This window comes from Pygoscelis adeliae, unplaced genomic scaffold, assembly GCF_000699105.1.
Source record: "Pygoscelis adeliae isolate BGI_AS28 unplaced genomic scaffold, ASM69910v1 Scaffold220, whole genome shotgun sequence".
Taxonomy (NCBI): Eukaryota; Metazoa; Chordata; class Aves; order Sphenisciformes; family Spheniscidae; genus Pygoscelis; species Pygoscelis adeliae.
Window position 1 is genome coordinate 2,690,183 of NW_008824049.1, and position 23,731 is coordinate 2,713,913.

The following is a 23,731-nucleotide window of genomic DNA, read 5'->3' on the forward strand; positions in this document are numbered from 1 at the left end:
GATCTGACAGCTAACCGAGGAAATGCACCTACTCAGACTTTCTCTCAGAGGAGATGCCTTCTGAAATTTTAATTCAAATCACTTGGAAATATGGACTCTGAAAATACCTTGACCCTTCAACCCTGTGATTTCTTTCAGGCATCTCTGTCTTACTTGCTTATCCTGGTTACACTGACTTAGTGCAGCCAGGGTTTGGGTTTTCAGTATCTTCCCTGAGCTCTGTCTGTAAACCCTAAATCCCAGAGAGGGACAATTTCAAGTCCTGCCAGTGCAGAAATTCAAGCCCTCTATTCTCCAGCGTCCCATTGCAGCCGCAACCCAGAGCGAGTGTGCATCCCTCTGGGATCTGATGTAGCCATAAGACATAGGGTAAGACCAAAGCTTTGAACCATTATTAACGTTTTCCCTTCCTGGTGATGCGTTGCTATCCTTTTCCTCAGAAGTGGCTGAATGTCGATGGTGTTGAATGCCCAGAGCTGTGATTTGCTCTGGTTTGAAAGACTTTGTAAAAAATGTAAGACACTCCTCTTACATCCCAGCCTGACATATTATTCATTACGTCGGGTCAGATTCATCTGTATAGAGAACCAACACAAGACTCCCTGCCTTTCACAAATCCTTTAAGAATTAAATTGACCGGTTGCTGTGCAGAGACTCCAGAAAGGCATTTACATGTCTTTTACCTCTCACATCACCAAAGCCTCATTTGAGCTCCACTAAGGGACCTAATTTGTTGGGCTGAATTTTATTCCCTAACAACTCCCCCCTATACCCAATTAGCACAGTACCCCATATGACAAAGATGGAAGAGAAGTATAATTATCAGCCAAAAATAAGCTATTCAGGTTTTTTTTTTCCCCATTAGATAACCACATGAGACTATTAACATGGACAAAGATCAACCATAGGGGCTAAAGGAAATAATAAATATGTATTTGTGGTTAGTGCCTGAGCACTAACAGAGTTCAAGGCATGCAGTCAGGTTTCAAATGGCACCTGCTTTCTTTTCTACCTTTCGAACAGATATGACGCAGGTGGACATTTACTCCCAAAAAAACAATATACTCTCCTGCCCTTTGCTGCAGGTTTTTACCTTCTGAATTTTATTCCACACACGTCCTTTATCACTTCTTCTTCCTTCAAGGGTGTCCATGGCATCTGCCATTAGCGACTGCAGCTGTGGCACCAAGATAAAAATTATCAGTGTGGAATTCACACAGAAATAACTTCTCTAAATACACAGATTAAAACCTAATTAAAAAATCATTTGTACGCTGATGATTTTATTACTCATCTTTCACACAATGAGCACTGCCACCTCATCTTTGCTTCAGCCATTACACTGTATTATTGTGGATATAAAATACTTAACAATGGGAAAAAATCCTCTTGAAAATTTGTATTTAAGCCTGTATGTTTTAATGCAGTAAATGTTTATATTTAGTAAAGGAAGACTTGGGTTGTAAAGAATAAAGGCTCCATATTTCATTCTTTAGCTGTCTGGGGTATTCTGTGTCGTTCGTACATGAATACTTTTTAGTATTTTCTCCCAGGGCTAATGTATCATAATTTAAAGCAGCATGTAAAACCTCGCAAGAGGACAACACTAAAGCTGAGATGTTTTTACTGTAGCTGGAAGTATCTAGCTCATTTTCCTTGCTTTTACTATCCTTTTTCTTTGGCAAACCCTCCCTTCTCCCCATTATTCAGCATAACAAAGCATAAAAACAAGGCTGACAATTTCTAGTGTAAACTATAAAAAGGTTTACATTTTTAGGAAAATACTTGCTAATCAGTCCTTAGTGTTAGAGGAAAGGCTAAAATTCAGGTTAGTTGTAGTATTACTTCACTCCATTACCCTTCCAGGTTAGTCATAGCGTTGCTTCACCCTGCACCCTTCCCAAACACTTGAAAATGTTTCAGTTGCTCTCAATTCAGTAACAGAGAGACAAGGGTCGGATCCAGGGTGTCCTCCCGTGAGCAGCCATTAGCATCAGTGTTTAGGAACAAACTGGGAGAAACTTGTATTTAATACCTGTGATATTGCTGTGCTCTGTTAGGATTATTTCAAAATGTTTAGTTGCTTCAAGTGAACCCAAACAATAGTTTTTGATGTCTTTTCCCAAATTTGTTACTCATTACAAGTAATTGGACAGTATAAGCATAAGCTTTCATAGAGAAATTGTCTCTTCTTTCTGTACCTAGACGGGCAGCAGTCTAATATGAGTACATAAGGTGATGAAACTTATGTCCTGGTTTCAGCTGGGATAGAGTTAATTTTCTTCCTAGTAGCTGGTACAGTGCTGTGTTTTGGATTTAGGGTGAGAATAATGTGATAACACACCAATGTTTTAGTTGTTGCTAAGCAGTGTTTATACTAAGTCAAGGACTTTTCAGTTTCCCATACTCTGCCAGTGAGGAGGTGCACAAGAAGCTGGGAGGGGGCCCAGCCAGGACAGCTGACCCAAACTGGCCAAAGGGACATTCCATACCATGGGACGTCATGCTCAGTATATAAGCTGGGGGGAGATGACCGGGGGACAGCGATCACTGCTCGGGGACTGGCTGGGCGTCGGTTGGCAGGTGGTGAGCAGTTGCATCACTTGTTTTTCCTGGGTTTTGTTCCCCTCTCTCTGTTGTTTTCCTTTTCATTACAATTTATTATTATTATTTTATTTTATTTTATTTTATTTCAAGCATTAAACTGTTCTTATCTCAACCCATGAGTTTTCTTACTTTTGCTCTTCCAATTCTCTCCCCCATCCCTCTGGGGGTGGGGAGGGTGAGCGAGCAGCTGTGTGGTGCTTGGTTGCCGACTGGGGTTAAACCACGACAAAACTTAAAACATCAGTGTTTAGGTTCGTCTGCGCAAGATATAAAAATGCTGCCTTGAGATTCAAGGAACAGATCTGTATTTCCTCAAGTTTACCTTCGCATTCAGGTTTTTTAAGTTAAAATTCTTTGTCTGTGTCCCAACACTGGATAAAGGATGCAGGAATCTTCTTTTGAATCTCTAAATAAATTTTTTATGATCGGTCCCAGCCTGCTTTCTCTGTGCTTGTGCAGCCATTAAGTTGAATCTTCTTGGTCCAAACATTTAATGAAAACTTATTTTTTTAAGTCATGCATCAGTATTCATGAAAAACAAAACTGCAAATCTCTGCCTCTGACTTTAATGCGAAAAGAGTCAAGAACATGTCAGAAATTTTCCACCACAATACTTTTATAACAGATAATCTCCTTCTATGAATCCAGAATAGACACAGCCCGGAGATTAAGGGTATTAAGGGCAGAATGGGCAAAGCACAGATCCTGCTTCAAACCAGGCAGAGGAGGAACCGGTCAGGGGAAGGGGAGGATTTCTCCATTGTTTTTCTTGGAGTGATTCTCTCTGAAGAACTGGTCCAACAGCACTGACTGGGGCAGGGACCAGGACATCGGTCTGTCACCCCCAAGGGGCCGCTCTGACAACCCACCCAAGCTGGGGACCTCACTGCTTTGGGCAAGAAGTTAAAACAAGAAACCTTTCCAATTAAAGTTTCACTGATATTGATATATGCCAGAGAAAAGAGTCCAGCGTGTGCTCTGGTTTTAATTTTTATCACCCGAAGTTTTTCACCAGCTCTACTGGCAGAGAAAATGTGCATGCTACAAGAGCGGGCAGTTGGCAAACCACAGTAATCCTGCCAAAGCTGGTCTTTTTTGGAAAATCCACTCCAAGGAAAAATGCTGCATTTTTTAAAAATATCTTGTCCTCATTTGATTTTAAATTGAAATAGACTTCTGCTTTTTTAACTAGCTTTCATCTTGATTTATGATGTACAAATACAGTGACGCTGAAATCATAAACCTTGGAAAGATTTTCTTCAGGGTTTTTCCCCACTTATATTCAACTATTCAAGCTAACTGAAATCTTTATTTTCCCAGGGTCTATGGATAAATACTGATCTAAAAAGGCCTCAGTTGATGTTCTCTTGTGCCATAGATTAGGACTCTATTTATTTAGTTACAGGAAGACATTTACACAGAAGAGTTTATAATTGAAATGCCTTTGGGATCCTTGCTGTATCAGTGCAAATTGCACTATTATAAATTCAGCGTGTTTTAAACTTTATACAACCCATACTGTATGTGATAATAAACATTTGGCATCTTTAGCATTTTCTAACTCGCACAGTTTAACTGCCTTGCTTGGTCATAAAGTCTTATCTCCGTTTTACCAATGTAAAGTCAGAATGACCTCAGAGGAATTACTTTAAATTTTTATTAGTACGAGTGAGATTAGAATTTGGCCAGTTCAGTTTTCTTCATGGAAAAATTTAGATATCTCTTAGAAATTATGCTGAAGAGTGAGAAGCACATGGAGTCAGCATGGGTGCTATGATTCTGACCCCATGGATGTGGGGGGGGTTGCCTCTGTAGCATCCATTGAGGGCTGCTGAATCCCACCAGTACGGCCCAGTCCTGCAAATGTTTCGTCCTGCCTGGACCCCGGTGAAATGAGGAGGATGACAGGTAGGCTGAGAAAATGAGGATCATTCGCTCAGTCCCTGGATGGTTTGGATGTTCAGACCCAACGACGGGCAGCAATGTTCTGTGCTTGATGCAGTTGCGATGTGGTAGGGAAATGGTCCCTACTGGCATAAAAGGAGCCTGTGCCATGCGGGCTGATGCCACCAGGAAAGGTAAAGCCCATTAATCGCTCCCTTGGTGAAGCTACTCTGCAAGTTCTTGCTTGCAGTCTTGTGCCTTAACACTGTGGTGCCTGAAGTTTACTAAAATATTCTAGCTACAAAGCATCCAAGTCTCCATTTGCACATACAGACTACAGATACATTTTACAGCAGGATGACAGGACAGAGAAAAATAAACGAATGTTGAATTAATACATTTTAATGCTCTGGACAGGATAGCTGCTAGAAATTTTCTGCCTTTATTCTTTTAAAAAACATTTTTACCTTGGGCTCAGTAAACAAAGCATATGTGTTTCATTGAAAGATTTACAATCTGTCACTTAAATCTCCCAGCACGGACCCTCGTTCTGCCCAGTCCTACCCCTAAGAGACAGAAGACCTTCGTCTTGGGTGGCCTAGAACCTCCCCCAAAAAGCTTTCCAAGGAGGTCAGGCTTATGACTACTACATGACAAGATACTGGCAACAGTGTAATAGCCTGTGCCTAACGTGTGATGTACTGAAAATATTGTACCCTGGAGAAAAACCTATCACTGAAATATGTACCAATAACTCAAGACCCTTTAGACAGCCTTGAAATGTGGGCCTGCTGAAGTTTAATACTAGAAAACTTGCATCAAAAGGAGAACGTCTTTTAATAACAGTTTCTTTGCAATGTCGTTTCCCCTTATCTCGAGCCCAGACTTCAAAGTCTGGCAAACCACCTCCTGCAGTTGCAGGCCACTGCTCGTCTTCCCTAAAGCAAGCTGCTGTGAAGCTTTAATTCTACAGAGCTTAGGAGCTTTGCAGGACTGCAAACAAATGTCAGGGGACTGGCTTTGGTAAAACCAAGAGTTTTTAGTGAAGTGAAGTTGGATCATCAAAATTGGACTGCATTTAAATGCAGGGACTGTGAAGGGATTTTTTTTTTTTTTCTAGAGTGAAATGCTAAAAATTTGCATGTGAGCTCCCTCCCCCATCAGAAAACCCGACAGTCTTGTGGAAGAATAACCATACGGTACTTTCTGATTGCAGGTTATCAATATACTATCAAGCTATTAATGACTCTATTCTTGCAACAGCCCTGCTAGCATCACTGCCCTCATTTTACGAAGGGAAAACAAAAGCATAGCAGGTAGACGGGTTTATTCGGAGACAGGGAGCAAGTCATAGATGGAGCCAGGGAAGAAAATCTTTTCTTTCCTTTCCCCCTTCTCCTCAGCTTTAACTAGATTCGGCCTGTTTTGCTGCAGGTGGCTTCTGATGTTAGATATCTTAAAGTAGCACGATCTGAATAATTGCAATCATTTTCCCAGACTGATTTGTGGAGGTTTGGGGGAAAAGAAGAGGTTTTAAAAATATGCCTACAGATGAGTCATGCTGGTTCTATAAAAGTCATCCTTGCAGGTGATTAGCACCTCCTCTGACAAGGCACTGCAGTCGGATTTTAAAACTACTTCAGGTCTGCACATTCGAAAAATGACTTCCAGAGCAAATTGCAGCACAGTGCTCTGCCCCAACCCTTCCCTCCCTGGCTCCCTGCCTCTAAAGGCCAAAACAAGTATTAGAAATAAATACTTACCAGTTCGGCATCCTGCTGACTGATGTCCTGCAGGTAGGGAATGGTTGCTAGCTCAGCCATCGCTTGATTAATCACTTGGGACTGTTCCTCGACTCTCTGCAAACGGCCGAGGAGGCTGGCGTAATGCAACTTCTCTATCCCACGTGAACACGCACAGAGATTGTCCTGTTTTCTCAGCAAAAGCAAGTAGGTTAGAGAAGAGTCGCAGAAAACACACTTATCCTTTGAGTCCTATGCCTTGAGGTTTATCATCATATATATTTGTGCTGGTAATACTATAAGCAATATGGCATCCAGCAGCTTTAAGATAATGCTGCTGACAATCTTTATAGAGGAAAAAAAAAGACTTTCTTTCCACAATCTCTCTAGTAGTACTAGAAAAATAAATATGTAGTCATAATATATGTGAAGGGGAGACAGCAGATAACAAACATGAATGCAATTTTCTCATTTGGAAGTGGCTTTTCCATAATCCCCTCTGTTAAATATGATCTGACTGTTATGAATTGCTTTTAAAGTTTCAGTGAAGAGGTTGAGGAAACCGTGCAGTGTGTCAGCTTATGGTTTGTTTGCAGACTAGGCAAATCCATAGCTTTCAAATATATAACCTCGAGGGACTAAAACCTGCAGAGGTGGTCTCTGATCCTCCAAGGCAGCTAGGCACATGGTAAATTTTAAGCATGTGAATACAGAAATTCAGCCAAGTGCTAGCATAAAATCTCAGCACCTGCTGAAGTGTTTGATGAATGGCAGCCTTACCACCATATTTTCAAAAGTATTCTGATGCCAAAAATGCAAATAAGCACCCTGCTGAGATTTTCAAAAGCAATTTGGCCTAGATTCCCAATGAGATGTAGCCATTGCATATCTGAATGCTCAGCCCTTCCGAGTTAAATTTCCATTCATCTAATCAGGGTTTTGAACGTATTTAAGTGCCTGAAATTCCAAGAATTGGCATCAATTTTCAAAACCACTTCCAGTATTTTTAGTAGACCTTTGTTCTGGCAGTTGCATATGGTGGCACATTGATGCTGCCATTTACATACACTTTCAGGTAGGTGATTTTTAAGTCCAATCGTATATTGAACAGGGTGAATGGAAAGTTTTGAATGACATTTATTTTTCAATAAACGGTGTCCTGTTTTTAAAACGAACTTCCCTTGGCAAAAAATCTTGGTCTATTGGTTTGATGTTGATCTTGGCCTTGCAGAAATTTGCACTAGGCAAGCATCAAGTGTTATCAAAATGACTATCAACATATTTCTTGTATCAAGTCTAAGAATTTAATAACAATGCTGTTCTTGCTTTCTATACATCTTACAAGAATAATAATGGAAAAAAAGCTTAGTTTTCTTTTAACGCTAGAAAAATACAAATAATCCTGGTATAGTTAATTTTATCCCTTTTAACATAATACCTAATATAATTGTAAAATAGTATAAAATGAAAGACAATGCATTGGAGACCAATGGCAGGAACGCAGCTATAATCTGGGAGCTCCAGATATGAAAGCAACTGAAAAAGAAAGAGCTGAGCCAATGAACTGGTATTTCCATTAGCTAAAGGAGAGAATCAGGTGCTGCAGAGGGAAGAGGAGCTCTGGTCAGCAGTTCTCTAGAGTATTGCAGATAGCTCTAGTCAGCTGTGTTTGGAGAGGTTAATTTAAACCCAAGCATCATGGAGCAGAGAAGCCAGCACGGTAGGAGATATCTCTTTTGAGAGAAGTGTGGTTTGATTAGTCTATTAATGAAAATGCCAAGAGCTTATTATTCTTCTCAATAAACATAATGCAGGACTAAATTCCAAAGAGAGCAAACTGAAAAGGGAAGGAGAGATAAAAGACAATGATAACAGAAGGGCCATTGTGTATAAATAGGTACAAATAAGACTGGGGTGTCAATTAAGCTTATAATTCAGGTTGAAGGTCTGCAGTTTGTTTCACCAAAGTAGAAAAGGCAGAAAGCCTAACTAGTTCTAAGATGGATTTTACTCAATTTATAAATAGGATACTATGTGACACAAAGGTGTATAATAGCAGGTGATTTGACTTGAGGAGCCAGGAGAGCCCTTCCAGGCCTACCTTCTTATGAACTTCTGATGACCCACCTCTAAGAAGGGAGACCGGGACAACCTTCTTACCAACTATTTTTATCACTTGAAGAGTCCTTTTCTGAGGGCCTGACCTGGAATTAGTAGGAGACATCAGCAAGAAAAAAAGATTTCTGTGATCTCTGACATGTGAAATTGTAAGTCTGACACAGTCCAGTTAGCATGGCACTAAAGCAAGTAAAAAAATGGAGCCCCACCTCCACCTGATCGGTGGAGGTGTTTGAAAGGCAGATAGCTGTGTTCCCAGGTAAAGCTGTGTGCATTAAAATAAGGAGAAGCAATCAGTTAATGAGAGAGAAAGAGAGCTCTTATCAACATGAAATAGTCTCACAACATTTTAGAGGCAGCAAAAGGTTTTTCCCTGCTATTCTTGAAATCCGCCCAAAACCTTTTTGTGTAAGCACTAAGAAATGAGTATATTGAGTCATCAGCTAAGAAAGCAGGTAAAAATCCTCTTTCATCATGCTGTGTCTGTTGGGGGCTTCTCCAATGATTAAGAAAGTAAAGGCAAAAAGAAAACAATTTTTTCTCTGCTTGACTCTCCAGAAAAATATGAGAGCATGCCATGTAGCTATGGGAAACAAATTGGGCATCTGTGCCAACATGCACTCTGTGGACATAGCAATGCTATTTAAGTTTATAGTAGGTTGGGAGTAAATAAATAAATAAATAACTACCAGCAGGGGTTTTTTTGAAGGGATTAGAGGAGGTCGGTCATTGTCAGAGGTGGCGTTTCAGTGACAATGAAAAATGCAGAAAGAGAAAGTAAATAACTGCTGCTGGCAGGAGAAAAAAATTCCATGGGGAGCTGAACCACATGATGAGAATTGCGTGAACTATAGCAGAATTCAAGGGGCTACTAAGCTGCAGTAAAAAAACATAATAAAGTGGCCAAGCAATCAGATGAAGATGAAACCAGCTCAGGTAGACACAGTGAAGGTTAAGTAAAGAGCAAACTTAAATGGAGACTTCAGTGGAAAAGAGTTGGCTCCTTTAACAAAGAGAAGAGATACACTTTTGAGGAATCAGGCAGAAAAGTAACCAACAAACGCAGTATGTGGAGTCACAGCTGCATCCTGGTAAGAAATTCAGTAACATATTAAGACAATAAATGATTAAATTATGATGCTGGTACTTTCTAGATGGGCCTCACCCCTATTGTCTGGTATTCCAAGGAGAATTTAAAGAAAAAAGTAAAAATGAGCAATTGATGGACTTTCTCTTGAGGACTTTATTCTTAATGGGCAGCCTTGCCTGAGGCGGGGGTCCTTCTGAGAGAGCTTTCCCCAGAAAATTTTTTGCTGCACGAATTCCCTTTAAACAACAACAACAAAAAAGGTGTTTATCCCCAGAGACATCTTTGAAGACCTTCCTTCTAGGAGAGGAATAAGGTCCCAATGCCTGAGGATCAGCCCTGGGACATCTTCATTCGTCTGACCTTGGGATGAAACAGCATCTACAAAAACCAGATCAGCCTGTTCTGGATGGATCTTACCTGCTATTGCTAAATACCCAGCACCAACAACCAGAGCAAAGATAGGACAGGCTCTTATTGCAAAAAGGAGCTGGAGAGCATGTAAGAGGAGTGAATCGTGTCCTTTCATGTATTGAGAATTTTGGGATGATATCCCCACTTTTTGCTTTTCTCTATGCTCAAGAAAGGAGTCATCCATTATGCCACTTCTATTTATAAATAACGTTTAATTGCTGAATGCTAGGAGTGCTAAAGAAAAAGAGAAGCACAGTGGCTGGTCAGCCTGGATTTAAAGCAGGATCTGTCATACCCAATACGTGTGGCATGTTGAACCATCGGCTTTAAGAGCACCACTTTGCAAAAGTTTGGAATGCCCCCCCAGTAGCTCTTTTCTATTGTGGAGTCTTTACCGCTATTTTTCAGTTCAAAATCTGAAGTTATGCCTTGCAATCATCTCTGTAGTGTATTGCAATAACAAGTGGAAAAAATCCATCATAATGTTTCTTTAATGCCCTTGGTATCCTCCAGAAAATGTGTATGCTGAAATCTGTATGTAGTAAACACTTTCCCTCTGCTTAAAAAATAGACAACAGAACAGTGAGATCTGTAAACATACACATCATGCTGTGAATCATATGGTAGGTTTTGTTCACCTTTATAATATGAGCGGTCTAATAAGCCCCTATGGTCACTGGTTCTCCTGTTAAGTAGCATCATGTGCCATCGACATGAGACTACAGCAGGAGAAAGGCAAACTTGGTGTGTACAAAGCAGCAGAAATTACTCCGGTGAAATCACTTCGTAGAATAACCACTTGTCAGTGCTGGTAATCTTGACTGGAATATGAGTAGCTGAAGGTCTGACTGATATATATTTTTTAAGGCACATACAACAAACTTTGTGTCATGGTATGTTATTTCTGGGTAGATGAGGTTTATAGCATTACCCCACCAGCAGCAGATGATGCTGTGCGGGGACCAGGCTGCAACATCTTCTCTCACACACTTCTTGCTTTACAATACACAAATGTACCCTTGATTTAAATGGGACTGGCTGTTGTTTATGAAGAAGGGGGGCCAATAGAAAATGCTCTGCTTTTTTAGCCTTCAACTTCATGTCTTACCAACAGTGGTGCGTGTATAAATCATGTAATTAACTCTAGGTTGTGTATCTGCAAAACTGAGGTGGAAGAATTGACTTATGTTAAGTGTTGTCATGGTTTAATAAGCTCTGCTTTAGCACTGAGATGTTTTTGTCAAAAAAAATCTGATTAGGACACGCATTTTGGTTTGTATGTTTGCATCTGCAAATGAAGAAGAGGGCAGAAAGGAATGTTTGTTCTATTAAAAACAAATACATTCTTTTATCTTCTTAAAAGAAGTTGTAAAGCTAGAGTCTGTATCTGAAGGTTGTCTTCCAGAAGTTTTTAATTTAGTTTGTGTGTGAAGGAAATACGATGGAATCGTATTTCTAGCTTGAAGAAAATTTTGGAATACTTTCAAGGAAGAAAAAGTGGCCAAATCTCTGCCAGGCCCATAAAGAGATTTTAATCACCAGTAGCAGAGCAGTTCTGGCTCTGTGCCTATCTGTATTATCAGGCATAATTGGCTTTGTCATGTGCTCTTTGGGTCAGAGGTTCTGTCTTGCCCGGATCATTCAAGGCTATGAAAACTGAAGGGAAAGCGAATGTTTCCACTGATAATGGATGTGGAATTGGCAGCTGTTTGTTCTAACTCAGTGATAATTTCTTCTGTCTTGGGGCTTTCCTCCTCTCCATTAAAGCTCCCATACTGACCCTCTGGTGGCTGGTTATAAATCTATAGGACTGTGATTCAGGCCTGTTATCCCGTTCTTGCTGCTGCTGGAGGTGGCACTTGGGTAGATCTTGCCTGAACCACGTGGATGCTATGCTGAGCTCTTTGGGAAAAAAGGAAGTTTGCTGCTGACTTCAGCGGTGCTGGGATTTCACCCTGTATTTTTGGGAGCCCTCTTCTGTTTCAGCAAGAATATTTAAATGTATGAGGTGAGGTCTAGAGCTGGCAGTAAATATTACTGTGTAGGAGCAGTGTAAATTCATACAGCTAGTGGGGACTGGCTTAAGCAATCCTAACACACCGCTCTGCTCTCATCTCTTACATGATGAGTTTGTTTTCTTTTCCCTATACCCTGGGTATATTTTCTCTTCCTGATACTCTTTAGAAATGGAATAACTGCAATAGAGGAATCTCACCTCTAAAAGGTCTATGTTGTACCCAGAGAGAGAACTGTGGTGCCAAGAACAATTGTAAAAATTGGAGTTTTACTGAGGCTTTCAGAGAGACCAGGGGTTTATTCTGTATCCAGTACCCAACCCACTGTCTGTTTATACTTCCACCTTCTTAAATTTTCGAAGCGCAATGCACACAGCAATAACAGATGTTTAACTTTCCTGGCAAAGATGCCGCTTCTGTTAGCCTGTACATCAATAACTTGGGCTTTGGGTCATCCAAAGCCAATAGCACATGGCTTCAGGAAAGAGCTGGAAAGAAGCAGCTGTGTGTTTCCTGTGTCTGCCCTCAGCTTGCTCCACCTGCCTCACATCAATGCAGATGCTTTATGAGTGCCCATTTTGGCAAAGCACTAAGCACCTTTACCTCCCAGTAAGCATGTGAGTTCAAGCGCTTACTGTTGTTTCAACAGCTGCTCTCTGAGACTAAAGGAGATGTAGCTTCCTCAAATATCTAGTTAATGTTTCTTCCTTGCTAGGGGTTGCTAAGTAGCAGTTTTTGTCAACCTCTTATCTGGTATCAAAACCTAAGAATATAAATCCTGTGATTTGCTAAGACACCCCTGATGAGGAAATGGCTCTGATTCCTTCAACATACAGAAAACTAAAAAACTGTTATTGCTAGGGAAAAAGCATTAACATTAACATTTATAATCTGGGGAGTAGAGGCTTCTTCCACTTATTTTCAGGAGAATAATTTAAGAATTGCATTAGAACAGTCTAGTCTACATGCAAATTTGATTTTTGACCTTTTGTGCTAATCAAAAGCCATGGTGCTAAAAAGCTGTGTACATTATTGCAGAAAGTATGGAGTAGAATTAACTAATATACCTTCAATATGGTTGTAACAGATTTGAAGGTTATTTCACATACTTCACTACATAGGGATAAGGATCTAAATCACTAGAAATGCTTCAAGTGGCAATTATTAACTCTTGGTGGAGATCCTGGTGATACGTATAGTACACTATGGGTATGAAACATAGCGAGTAGTTTTGGCGGTTATGTGAAGTAGGGATATAATATAATAGACCATAAAGATTTGAGAAAATTGCACGCAAAGTGATTTTTAAGTAAGCTGCATACACTGTTAAATAATTAGGGTTACTTTTTAAAACTGTCTAAAACCCAGATGAACTCTCTTCCTAATGGAATTCACTGAGCATTTCTGGGCACAGGAGGAGCATGTGCAGAATGAACTACCCACCAAAAAGCACGTCATTCACTCACGCACAGGCTTCTGCTGCCACACAAACTACACACCAGAAAGTGAATTTTATACTCACAGTTAATTTGGTGCTTCTTATAAAATCCATTACTGGCACGATCTTTTTCCCAGTGTTATCCCAATATCTTTTTGTTTCTTCTTTTGTGAGAGGACTGAAAGGTGCTTTCCGGTCTAGGAAATGAAATCACAAAACCATATACTGTGTTTATTCATATACATTTTCCATAAAGGATCTAGCAAGATGATGGGTAAACTGTAGGAGGAGAGAGGAGGATGGGGAGAGCTGTCTGGACTGTCAGGGCTGCTGGCACAGAGAAATGGGTCCCGAGAAACGCCCCGAACCCCCTCATTTAGCAAGGATCATGGAGGTCACCCCTGAGCTATCACAGCTATTAAGCAAGTTGGCGTACCTGAAAAGATTGGCAGTTTTCTGCTTGACCACCTTTCCAAGATTTTTCCAATATGTTTGTTTCTGAAACCCAGAGTCAGTAAGTAGTGCTGGGGAGGCAGAGACGGCCACTTAGCCATCTGTGGCAAGATGTGAAGTCCATGAGGATCTGGAATAGGGAAATGAAAATAATTTCCACTGTCACACTTCTTTTCAGTTGCAAGAGAAGTTACTTTTTTTGAGGAAAAAATAGGAAGGCTAAGGAGGAGTGAAATGTAATCCAGAAAGCTTGCCAAAACAGAGGTGACCAAACCAACCCATCCAGCTATAACTGGGTTTTGAAATTCCAAACTTTGCAACCTTTTTCATCAACAGCTTAAATTTTGCTGTTGCATAAGATAAAACGTGTTCTTCCCATTTATGCACTTTTCAGTGCTGATCATCCAAAGCATTAATAACTCAACACTTCAGTAACATATCATCCTGACCTTTTAACTGCAAAAAAAGCTGTTTTGTTGTTTCCTGAATTTATGAGGTTTGATGTCCTATAGATTTGTGCTTTTTCACCACCACCATAATCCCAGGCTTCCTGCATGTCCTTTCTGATTCACCCAGCTGGCACATGACAGCCTGTGCTATGGCTTGTCCAGAGTTTGTGACTGCCACTGCCAAAATCCTGTGTATCAGCTGAGTCGGTCTGCCCTGACCTCAGCAAGGACAGATGCTCAGAGCAACTGTATAAACCACCTTTACTTAGGCAACCAGACCAGTCCTTTCCTCCCTCCCCTTCCTCCGCAAAAAATAAACCTAGATTGAGTGTCAGTGTCACTTTTCACAAAGGAGTGCTTTGTTTTCAGTGAGCTCTGCTTTTAAGATGCCAGGCTGTGTGGTCACAGTGACAAATGAAGAAACCCACTCAGAGCTCTCCGGACTTACCCCTATATAAATCAGAGTGAGTGGACCTGATATTTCCTTTGCAGCATGTTCTGCTTCTGATGGATTCTCAATTTTGCAACAAATGGCTTCGTATACTTGGATTTAAATGTGTATCTGCTCCTTTTCCTTGGAAATAAGGAAAACTTTGAAATCAATTCAGTCCTTACACTCTAGCAGAACTTGGACTAAAATTGGACGGATGATTGTTACAGAATAGGAAGGTTATTTAAAATAACATGTTCGTGAGACATCTGGTATTTCACACCCACTGTCAAAATGGGGCTTAGCTCATATTTTTAATTTCACCTATGTGAGATACAGACCTGCAGGTTGAATGCCACACCACTGACAATGAGCTAAACTTGTTGCTTGTGAGGGTTTTTTTTGGTGGGCAGTGTGATTTTAGGTCAGGTGTGAATAAGTAAGTTGAGAAACCCCTACTAGGTTGACTTGACCTAACACTGTTGTGAGCTATCTCAGCATCGAGTCTAGGGAAAGGAGCCGCGTCTGCTCTGTCTGAGAGGGTTTCCAGGACAGAAAAGAGGGAGGTCAGCAGAGGTCCCGCCTGCGTGAGACCTCTCATATCACTGCACTCTCAAAACCCCAATACCCATATTGTTTTTTCTTGGCTATCTATCCCATTTAATTCCTAGAAACTTCAGTGATCCCGGAACCTGCACTCAGAGAAATTTGTGTAAAATTGAAGCAAGACTTTTAACAAATAGATTTTTGTAAACAAACATATTTGAGGGCAGAACTGCCTCTATTCGATCTGTTTTATAATTGACTAAAGTACATAGGACTGGGATCTTCTACCTTTTTTTTTTTCCTTCTTCCTTTTCCTTATTGGGAGGAGTGAGAAAACGACTGGTAATGCTTTCAGAGTCATTCAGTGATTTATGAACATAAACTGAGTTTCAGTGCAACACTTGCACACTTTTGCTGCTTATGTGCTCCTGAAAGTCTCACCCTTGCTGTAAATTGAGGGGAGTATGCGAAATAAGAATTTATCTTTTTAAAAATCAGATTCAGGGAGTTTTATTTTATGCTCCTTTTAATGCCAATACTTTTGTCCCTGGAAATTCTCCACAAAGTCACATCAGCAAGTAAACGGTAGACAGGGATTTTACAATCTCTGTGATGATAGATAAATCCTCATTTTCCCTCCTCAAACAACCCCAAAGCTACTGCCAGAAACCCAATACATGGGTGGTCTGCAACTTGCAAAGCGATCTAGTTTTATCCTGGTTTCCTAAAGCAAAACAAAAATGAACAAAACAAGTTTACTTGTGTTAAATACTTGCACAGTTTTGTGGTAAACACTTGGTTTCCTAATTCCTATTTGTGGTTTTCAAATAGATTTTCTTTTCCTCCCCAAATACACAATGTGTATCCTTTTGGAAGCCTTATTTATCTGCTGAGTGCTGGGGCTCAGCAGCGCTACAAGGACTAAGCCGTCATTTCTGACCTGGGTGTAACTCTTGCAGGGAGCGGGCAGCGTCTCAGCCTTTCAGATCACGCTGCTGGAAGCGGCAGTGAGGGGTGAGCTACACATCTACTTTGTGTGACGAAGATAGAGGCTTTCTAGAATTTGACCTGAGAAATGTACTTTTCCCTTTATGTTTCTCAATCACCAGCTCAAAGGCAAGCGTTATCAGGGTCAACTGTGTTCCAAGTCACCAGGTTAATGATAGTAAGAAATGTCTTTTGTCCCCCTGCTTCTCTTTTGCCCAAATGTCATGCCCATTCTTCTTGAAATAAGGCTGTGGTCACCAGAATTTAAGCATCTGTTTACTCCAGGAGATGCTATTTGAGTTCACTCTGTCAGGAGATGACAACAGGCTCTTGCAAAGCCCTTGTTCACTCTGGATCCTACTTGTCTTCAACAGGCTAAAGAAAACCTGGCTATCTATTCCCATCCCTGCAGCTGAGATGCTCTCAAAGGTGGCGGTCAGTCCATTAGTGCTCATAGAAGGGACGATATTTTTGGAAAGCAAAGACCCTGCTGCAAGGCCTGACTGATGGAAATCGACGGGAATGAACCCGGATCTCGCCGTCACCACAATACACTGCAAATCTACCGTTGAACAAAAGATTAGTTGCAATAATGAAATTCAACAACTGAAACATGAGGCTTCATGGATAAAAATCATCTTTGTGGGGATTTGCAGTGTAAGGTCTGTGCTTTGCCTAAGTACTGATTTGATTACCTAAATCATGTACAATCACAGAGCAAATCTCAGAAGTTAATTCCCCCCCCCCCCCGAAGTGTAAAAATGTAAAGGCTCATGCTCCAGACTCTCAAACTCTTTTTGTCAGCCACACACACAAACAGTATACAGTGCTTAAGAGCGTGTAAAATCTGCTGTTACCTGTATATATGTGTTCCGCATAATCAGGGTGCTTTTTAGCAAACATGTCCTTTATCTTGTTTATTTTGTCAGCCTTGACTTCTGTCACAAATGGTGTGTACATAACCGAAAAAGATTCTTCTCTAGTGATGGCTTCTTCAATCATAGCCTAAAAAAGGCAAAGAAACGATACATTTCATGTCAGTTAATGGCTAGTTAAAAAAAAAAGAAAAATAATTACTTTCACAGATGATATTTTCCCTTTAATAATTGCACAGTCATGCAAAGATAACATATTTTGGTCTTGAATATTAATTAGAGGGGAATTTAAATTAGTTCCAAAAGCACTGCCTATCTATACTCAGAAAATCAATTTAATGGAGAAAGAACATTTGTAAACAGTTTTCAGTGCAGCGAGCCTATGTCTTCAATGAGGAGAAAAGTATTAGATAAATTATCTTTTAGATGAAAAGAAAAAGTGTTTCCATGCTCTCTGAAGGTCACATCTTTCATCTGAGGGTTTTATTCAGTCCTTGGGAGCTGGTTAAACAATACTAAGCATTCATATTACCCCTTGGATTGGCATGAATCAGACACTGTATCTATACGGAATATTAGTCTTAAAATATTGCATTTAAACACCATTTGCATTAAGAGTAAAATTCACTCCTGCGCAGAGGGCAACACGAAGCTTATGAACCTTGTCATCCCTTAAAAATGACTCAAATGATGCATTGTGCTGGTCTTGTGCAGAGAGGTGGATTTCACACTCAGTGGACCCCAATGAACTGGTGCTGGAACTGCCAGGAGGAGCTACCAGCCTGGAAACAGCCGTGCTCAGTACTCTTATCGATCAGTGCAAGGGAGGTTGAGCTGCAGTTCCTCCTGGGTTGGGGTTTGGGTAAGACCACGTTCAGCGCTGCTTTGGCTGCATCTGTTGCTAACAAAGATTTTGTCTTCTTGATGTGGGCAGTTCTTTCTGGAAACTGGGGGAACTGCAAGGCTTCATTAACGTATCTTGGCAAAAGCATAAACATGGTTAACAGTGACAATACTAACACAAAGTTAATAGAGATGGTCAGAAAAGCATGAGAGGAAAAGATATATATTTTTTAACAGGGTGTATGAATCTCCCAGATCACCTTATACACTGAAGTGCTTCACAGAAGGTATCATTATGGGCCTAGCTTGGTGTTTTATTGACAAGTCCTCACTTTTGTTCTCCAGTCTATCCTCCACCTATGTAAAATTATCCAAGACATAGTGTGCCTCCGTGAGTCATTTGTTTAGCTGACAACTGCTCCCACCAACCCAGAACGGAAGGCTGAGTGCCAATTAGTTAAGTATCTATGTCCTTCTCTTTAATGGCTTTAGACAACAGGTCCTCTGATACGGTCTTATGCCAGTTTATTTCCATCCTGTTTACTGGTATGGGGTGTGCAGAAATACCATAGAAATGCTATAACTGTTTTGAGCAGATACTGGGATAGGCTGCCATATGTGCACCCTGAGTGCTCTTACACTGAATACTCTGCCTGGATGTCGATGGTATCACTGGGGATTTCTTTATATTTTAGATTACTATATTTAGTCAGCCCATTATCCTGCATTTACTGGAATGGAAGCAGTCTGGAGTGGGTAGTATTTAGCCCTGGAAAATTAACAAGCTTCAAATGTGTGTAATAGTATCGTGACCACCCGGGGCAGTAATAACGTTCCCCCCCGGTGAGTAGGAGTTCCAGCTTTCCACAGGCACAGCCGTGTTATCCATGGTTAATGCCACAGATCTGGAGGTATCAGACCAGAAAATAGCAAGTGTGTCCTCCTGCCAAGAGCTCGGGGGCCCATGAATGGATCCGCGCCTGTTCCTCCCTGCGGGAATACTTACTAGTCTGCACTGATTTATAGGAAAGTGATTTTAGGATTTCATATTTCTATGGACTTTAATTATCTTGTTGTTCAGGGCCCTTAGAGGATCGGTAGCAAAACAATGGTACCAATCTAGCTTTCCAAGGTACATTTTTAAAAAAGCAGAGGCCTACTTGTTCAAGTTTTACTGAATTTCATGTGTAAATATAGGCACAGAATTAGGTCAGCCTTATTTTGTGTGAGATGTTGGGTGTTCTGCTTATTTTCTGTAGCTTGGCAGCCATTTCCTAATCTGGATTAATATGAGCATGTGAATGTGTTTTTGGGTGTATCCGTACACTTCAGATTTAAAATACGTGGAGTGAGTATTTTAAATCTATTTTAAATACAGATTTAAAATACATACCAGCCAAGCTCTGTATTCTGCCTGTAAAGTTCACTTTTGGCTTTATCATCCTCAAGAACAGTTCAAAGTCATGCCTATAATATCTCTGCATTGCCATGTACCCGTGGATACTCTGCACAGCATGCAAATAGTGACTAGCTCAGAGGGCAATAACGGTAAAATGTCAGCCAACGGGGAAAAGAATAGATCCGTAGTTTCTGGTCAGTACTGTTACTGAGGGTATTATTATTACCCAAGAGCATTTTTTTTCCCCAAGCTACTGACCCTGGACATAGATGCTATTTGTTTTATTATCCTCTTGGATTTTTATGGGGTAAAGTCTTTAAGGATATAAAACTTCAGCCCATAAAAACTTTGGAGGAGAAAACTTTATACGATGAAATCCCCAAGGATTTTTCTGCTTAAGCCTTTATGCACTGAAGTCCATACCAGTGGATGAATATCTGGCAATGTCTCCAGGAAACAGGGATGCCTACAGAACATCATCTGTTGTGCTGTACACTGTGCAGTTACTCAAGATATAGTCAGACTGTGGAGAGGATTGCAAGGGCTCCAATGGACTTTCAAGATAGTCCTTGCAGAGAAGACAGGATAACTGTTTTTTCCCATTTGCATGTGTTTTGGCATCTTTGCATCTGAAGGGTCCTTTCTGCAATGTCCTCTCAGATACATCAGGGAGGATGTTGCTGTTCTGGCCTTGGAGTGGAAGAAGTGTCAGACTCTTTCATGAGTATGGGGGTAGCTGCTAAACTGATAAAAATGACAAAGAAAGATGATTTTTTTATTTGCATATCTTGCAAGTGAGTTCTGCAGCGATATCTCATCACATGGTATTACATTCCAGCCTTCAACTCCAGCAGAGTTAGAAAAAGTGAAGTCCTTGAGATGACCTTAAACGATAAAAAAGAGCTCCTCTAACAATGTACAATAATGTAAGGACTATGATTGACATGAGTCCACTGAATTTGGTGGTTTACCTCAGTAGTGGACAAAATCTATTCCTTTAGCAAAGATGCAAGAACTCACTCAAGAAGAGGCTGCAGAGTAAACTGATGATAGGGAAGATTTCTTTTTGTATTTATGGGACTGACTCATGCTCTGCTATGTCAGGAGGTTTATGTCCCTGTTTTGGATGTGTGGGGAATCAGAGAAAGTCTGCAGAGAAACCATCTGGAGACAAAGTGTTTCAAGGAGTATTTATATTGTCAGCACTTCTATTAAAATACCAATTAATTCCTTCATGAAACCCAAGTGTTCACAAGGTTTGAGGGATGTACATTGCTATCATGACAATTAAAAAGCCAAAAGACGTCCCCAAGCAAAAACCTTTGTTTTGATCAAGAGTTTAAACGAATATTTGACCCTACACCACATACTCCTCTTCTCTGAGCACTTCGGCTCTGCAATACCCTTACATTCTACCATATCTAGTAATGTTACATTTCACAGACCTTTTAATAAAACTTAAACTTTAGCCTAAACAATCTTATATTGTCCATTCAACACCCACTAAAATTCTGTTAAGAGCTCATAAAATGAATAGGTAGATGCACAGGAAACAAAGCTTTCCCATGCCAACTTTTGATGGCAAATGATATAACTACTTCAATATTTTTATGAAGCTTTTGCCATTTTGCCTGCTTAGAGCAGACGTAGAAGAAAAATGGCACTGTAGCAAAAAATTCTTCATGACAGTGACAGTAGCTTTCCCTGCTACAGTCCCTAACCTTAATCCTCTTTAACTACAGAAAGGTTTAATTTGGAAAATCCAATTATCTTGACATCTAGAATTAGCCAAAAATTTAGATATCTTTCTAGTGCCTTATCTTGCAGCTGCAGTGCACATTCAGCCACTGTCTCATTTGCAGTACAGCAGGAGTTGATGCTTTTATTGATGATTTTTATTAATGCAATGATATCAGTCAGGGTAAAGCCATTAGCCTCTTCTATGAACTGCTTCCACTCTTAGGCTGGTAGTTAGAATTATGGGTGCACTGTGGTGCAACCTATGCGCTTTTCTCTATATCTTTCCAACCATAAAGAAGTATCTGGCAGCCCTGCCACTAAGTCTGTTGCTGTTGTGATATGAATATCTTCTCACCAGCATGATCTTCTTACATAATTTTTATTTTTTTTTCCTGTGGGAAAAATAAGTAGACAGAATGCCAGAGCATATCCTTTTCTCAATATGTTTATGGTATGAATAAATCATGTATTATACAATAGATGAGAACTTTCTGCTTATCTGCCATGTAATGCCTCGCCATTAATGTGTCACATCAAATATCAGCTTATTTAGGTTCTTAAGTTATTAACGTATTTAAATGTCTGCGAGTTATTTTGTATGCAGTATAGTTTGAAAGAGGATTTGCAGAGCGCCACGGTGATAGATCCGTGTATTCTGCTGGCTTCTGAAAGGCAGAGGCAGAGGTATTGCAGATGGGTTACCTTAGGCTTCAAGATCTGTTTGATACTCTAATAAGTATCTATGGTTTGGGAGAAAAGAAATCCATGCTTTATATCCTTTCAAAGAGATCACTGTTCATTAAAGAAAAACCCCAGAATACATAGAGTATGGAAAAGTCTGGAGGCTGCTCTTGAAACTCCCTGCCCATGATGCCGGCAGGTGGGAAAGCAGGGACTAAGTACAAATGTGGAAATGCAATTCCAGTTCAGGGAAGCTCTCAGCCCACAAGCCCGTCCTCCAGTCTCACAAACTTATGTGCACGGAGAGTGCCACGGGAGCCCTCAGCTCCTGTATTGCTTGCTACCAACTGAGGATCTTGCCCCTTCATCTCAGCGCAGGGGTAAATGCCTGAAGGATTTCGATGTTTCTTTGCTATGATGGAGCGACTCTGAGACCAATGAAACAGGATATACTTGCTTTGTAGGGCTGACGCAGAGCATTGACAAAGTGAGCCCCTGTTACTGCTCAAATTATGGTTTGCTGCCATCGGTAGCTACCGTGTGTATCTGTACCAGGTGAGAGCTCTAGCTCCAAGCCTCCCTGCAGAGGTGGCTCCTGGCCTGGGCCACCTACCCCTGCCCCAGCTGGGGCCTTGCAACTCCCCAAGATGCTGAGATGTGAGCAGAGCTGGTCCAGCGGAGCGAGCCAAGCTCCCATGGATAGTTGGTGTGACTGACATGCCATGCTGGCACGCTCTCGGCCACCCAGCTAGCTGCGGTGCAGGCATGCTTCCTTGACGTGGTAACAGAGGCAGACATAAATCTGCAATGGGATGGTGAGGTAGTGGGTGCAAACATCAAAGAACCGCCCCCGTGAACAGGCCAATTACCCTCTACATGAAGCTACTGGCCAAAAACATAGCTTTTAACCAGGTTTGTTAACGTTGCCCCTTTCTTAAGGGTAAGAAAGTTTTCACGGTGAGAAATACCCTAATTCCAATAAGGCAATTCACTGTGACTGCTCTGAGCAGCAGGACTGCCCTTCCAGTGCTGGGAGTAGCCTTTCACCATCACAAGCCCTCTGCATGTGTTGGGCCAGCTCTGCACAGCTCCCGCTTTGTCAGTAATGGGTCACGGTTTAAACAGCAGGGTTTTTTTTTTGTGAAAGGAGATTATAAACCGTGCTCAGCTGAACAGCTTTGGTAGCCTGGGCTCAGAGAGACATCTTAACTCAGACAGGCAGAGCTAAAGGTTGAGCATCGCTGAGTGCTTTATGTGAATGTAGTCAGAGTCACCGGCCAACACCTGGATGCTGCATCCATCTGGTGATTCAGGCAAGTGTTTGAGAGACCGGGAGTGACCCTGGCTAGGAATTACTCCTGGGAGAAATGTGGGATACTTGCTGTAGGGGTTTTTCAGGGCTTTTCGATGTTTTTTTTCTCAAAAAGAGAAAAAAAGAAAAGAAAAAGAAAAGGAAAGCAAAATGCAGAAACTAACTGAACGAGATGTCAGTCCTTCCTAGCACTGAGCTCAACACGTTTTGAGAACTTGACTTAAATGTGAAGAGATGAATCAGACAGCCAGAGATGATGAGTGATGTTGTTAGCCTGTAAAATGGACAGCACTGTTCAAAGGGGCAGCAAAAAATCATGCCTGAGTCATTGCAATAGCAAACTACTTTATGTGGCTGAATGGCTGCTAATTTAGTAGAAGACAAGTTGACTGTATATAGAGATGTTTCTGAAAAGTGACTTTATCTCTTTTTGTGTGATGTCCTCTGTAGTTCTTCAAGAGCAGATGTGCAGATGGAAAGCCACATAACCAGTAATGATCCTGGGAAGAGCACAAACTCCTGCCTGTAGCTTCATCTCCCTGAAGAAAGGAGATGGTAGACAAAAAAAGGGAAGAGGATAATGGATGTTTAACTTCTTAAGGACCTTTGCAACTCGAGGGCACAATAAGGGCCTGAGAACAGCACAAAATGGCTGGTTTTCTATGCTGATTTCTCAGGTTTCTTTTGTAAATCTTAAAGCTCTGCTTTGCA

The 23,731-nt window shown here is 40.9% G+C and overlaps 1 protein-coding gene across 1 annotated transcript in view; it reads right to left on the bottom strand.

Moving 5' to 3' along the window:
- Positions 1–23,731, bottom strand: part of SPATA16 (spermatogenesis associated 16) — a 95,010-nt gene that overhangs the window by 11,555 nt on the left and 59,724 nt on the right. Inside the window, exons 7-11 of the mRNA XM_009333606.1 lie at positions 17,028–17,175; positions 13,742–13,888; positions 13,390–13,502; positions 6,255–6,419; positions 1,094–1,177 (exon numbers count right to left, since the gene is read on the bottom strand). Of these exons, the coding sequence (XP_009331881.1) occupies positions 1,094–1,177; positions 6,255–6,419; positions 13,390–13,502; positions 13,742–13,888; positions 17,028–17,175 (657 nt within the window). The remainder of the gene's footprint in view (positions 1–1,093; positions 1,178–6,254; positions 6,420–13,389; positions 13,503–13,741; positions 13,889–17,027; positions 17,176–23,731) is intronic.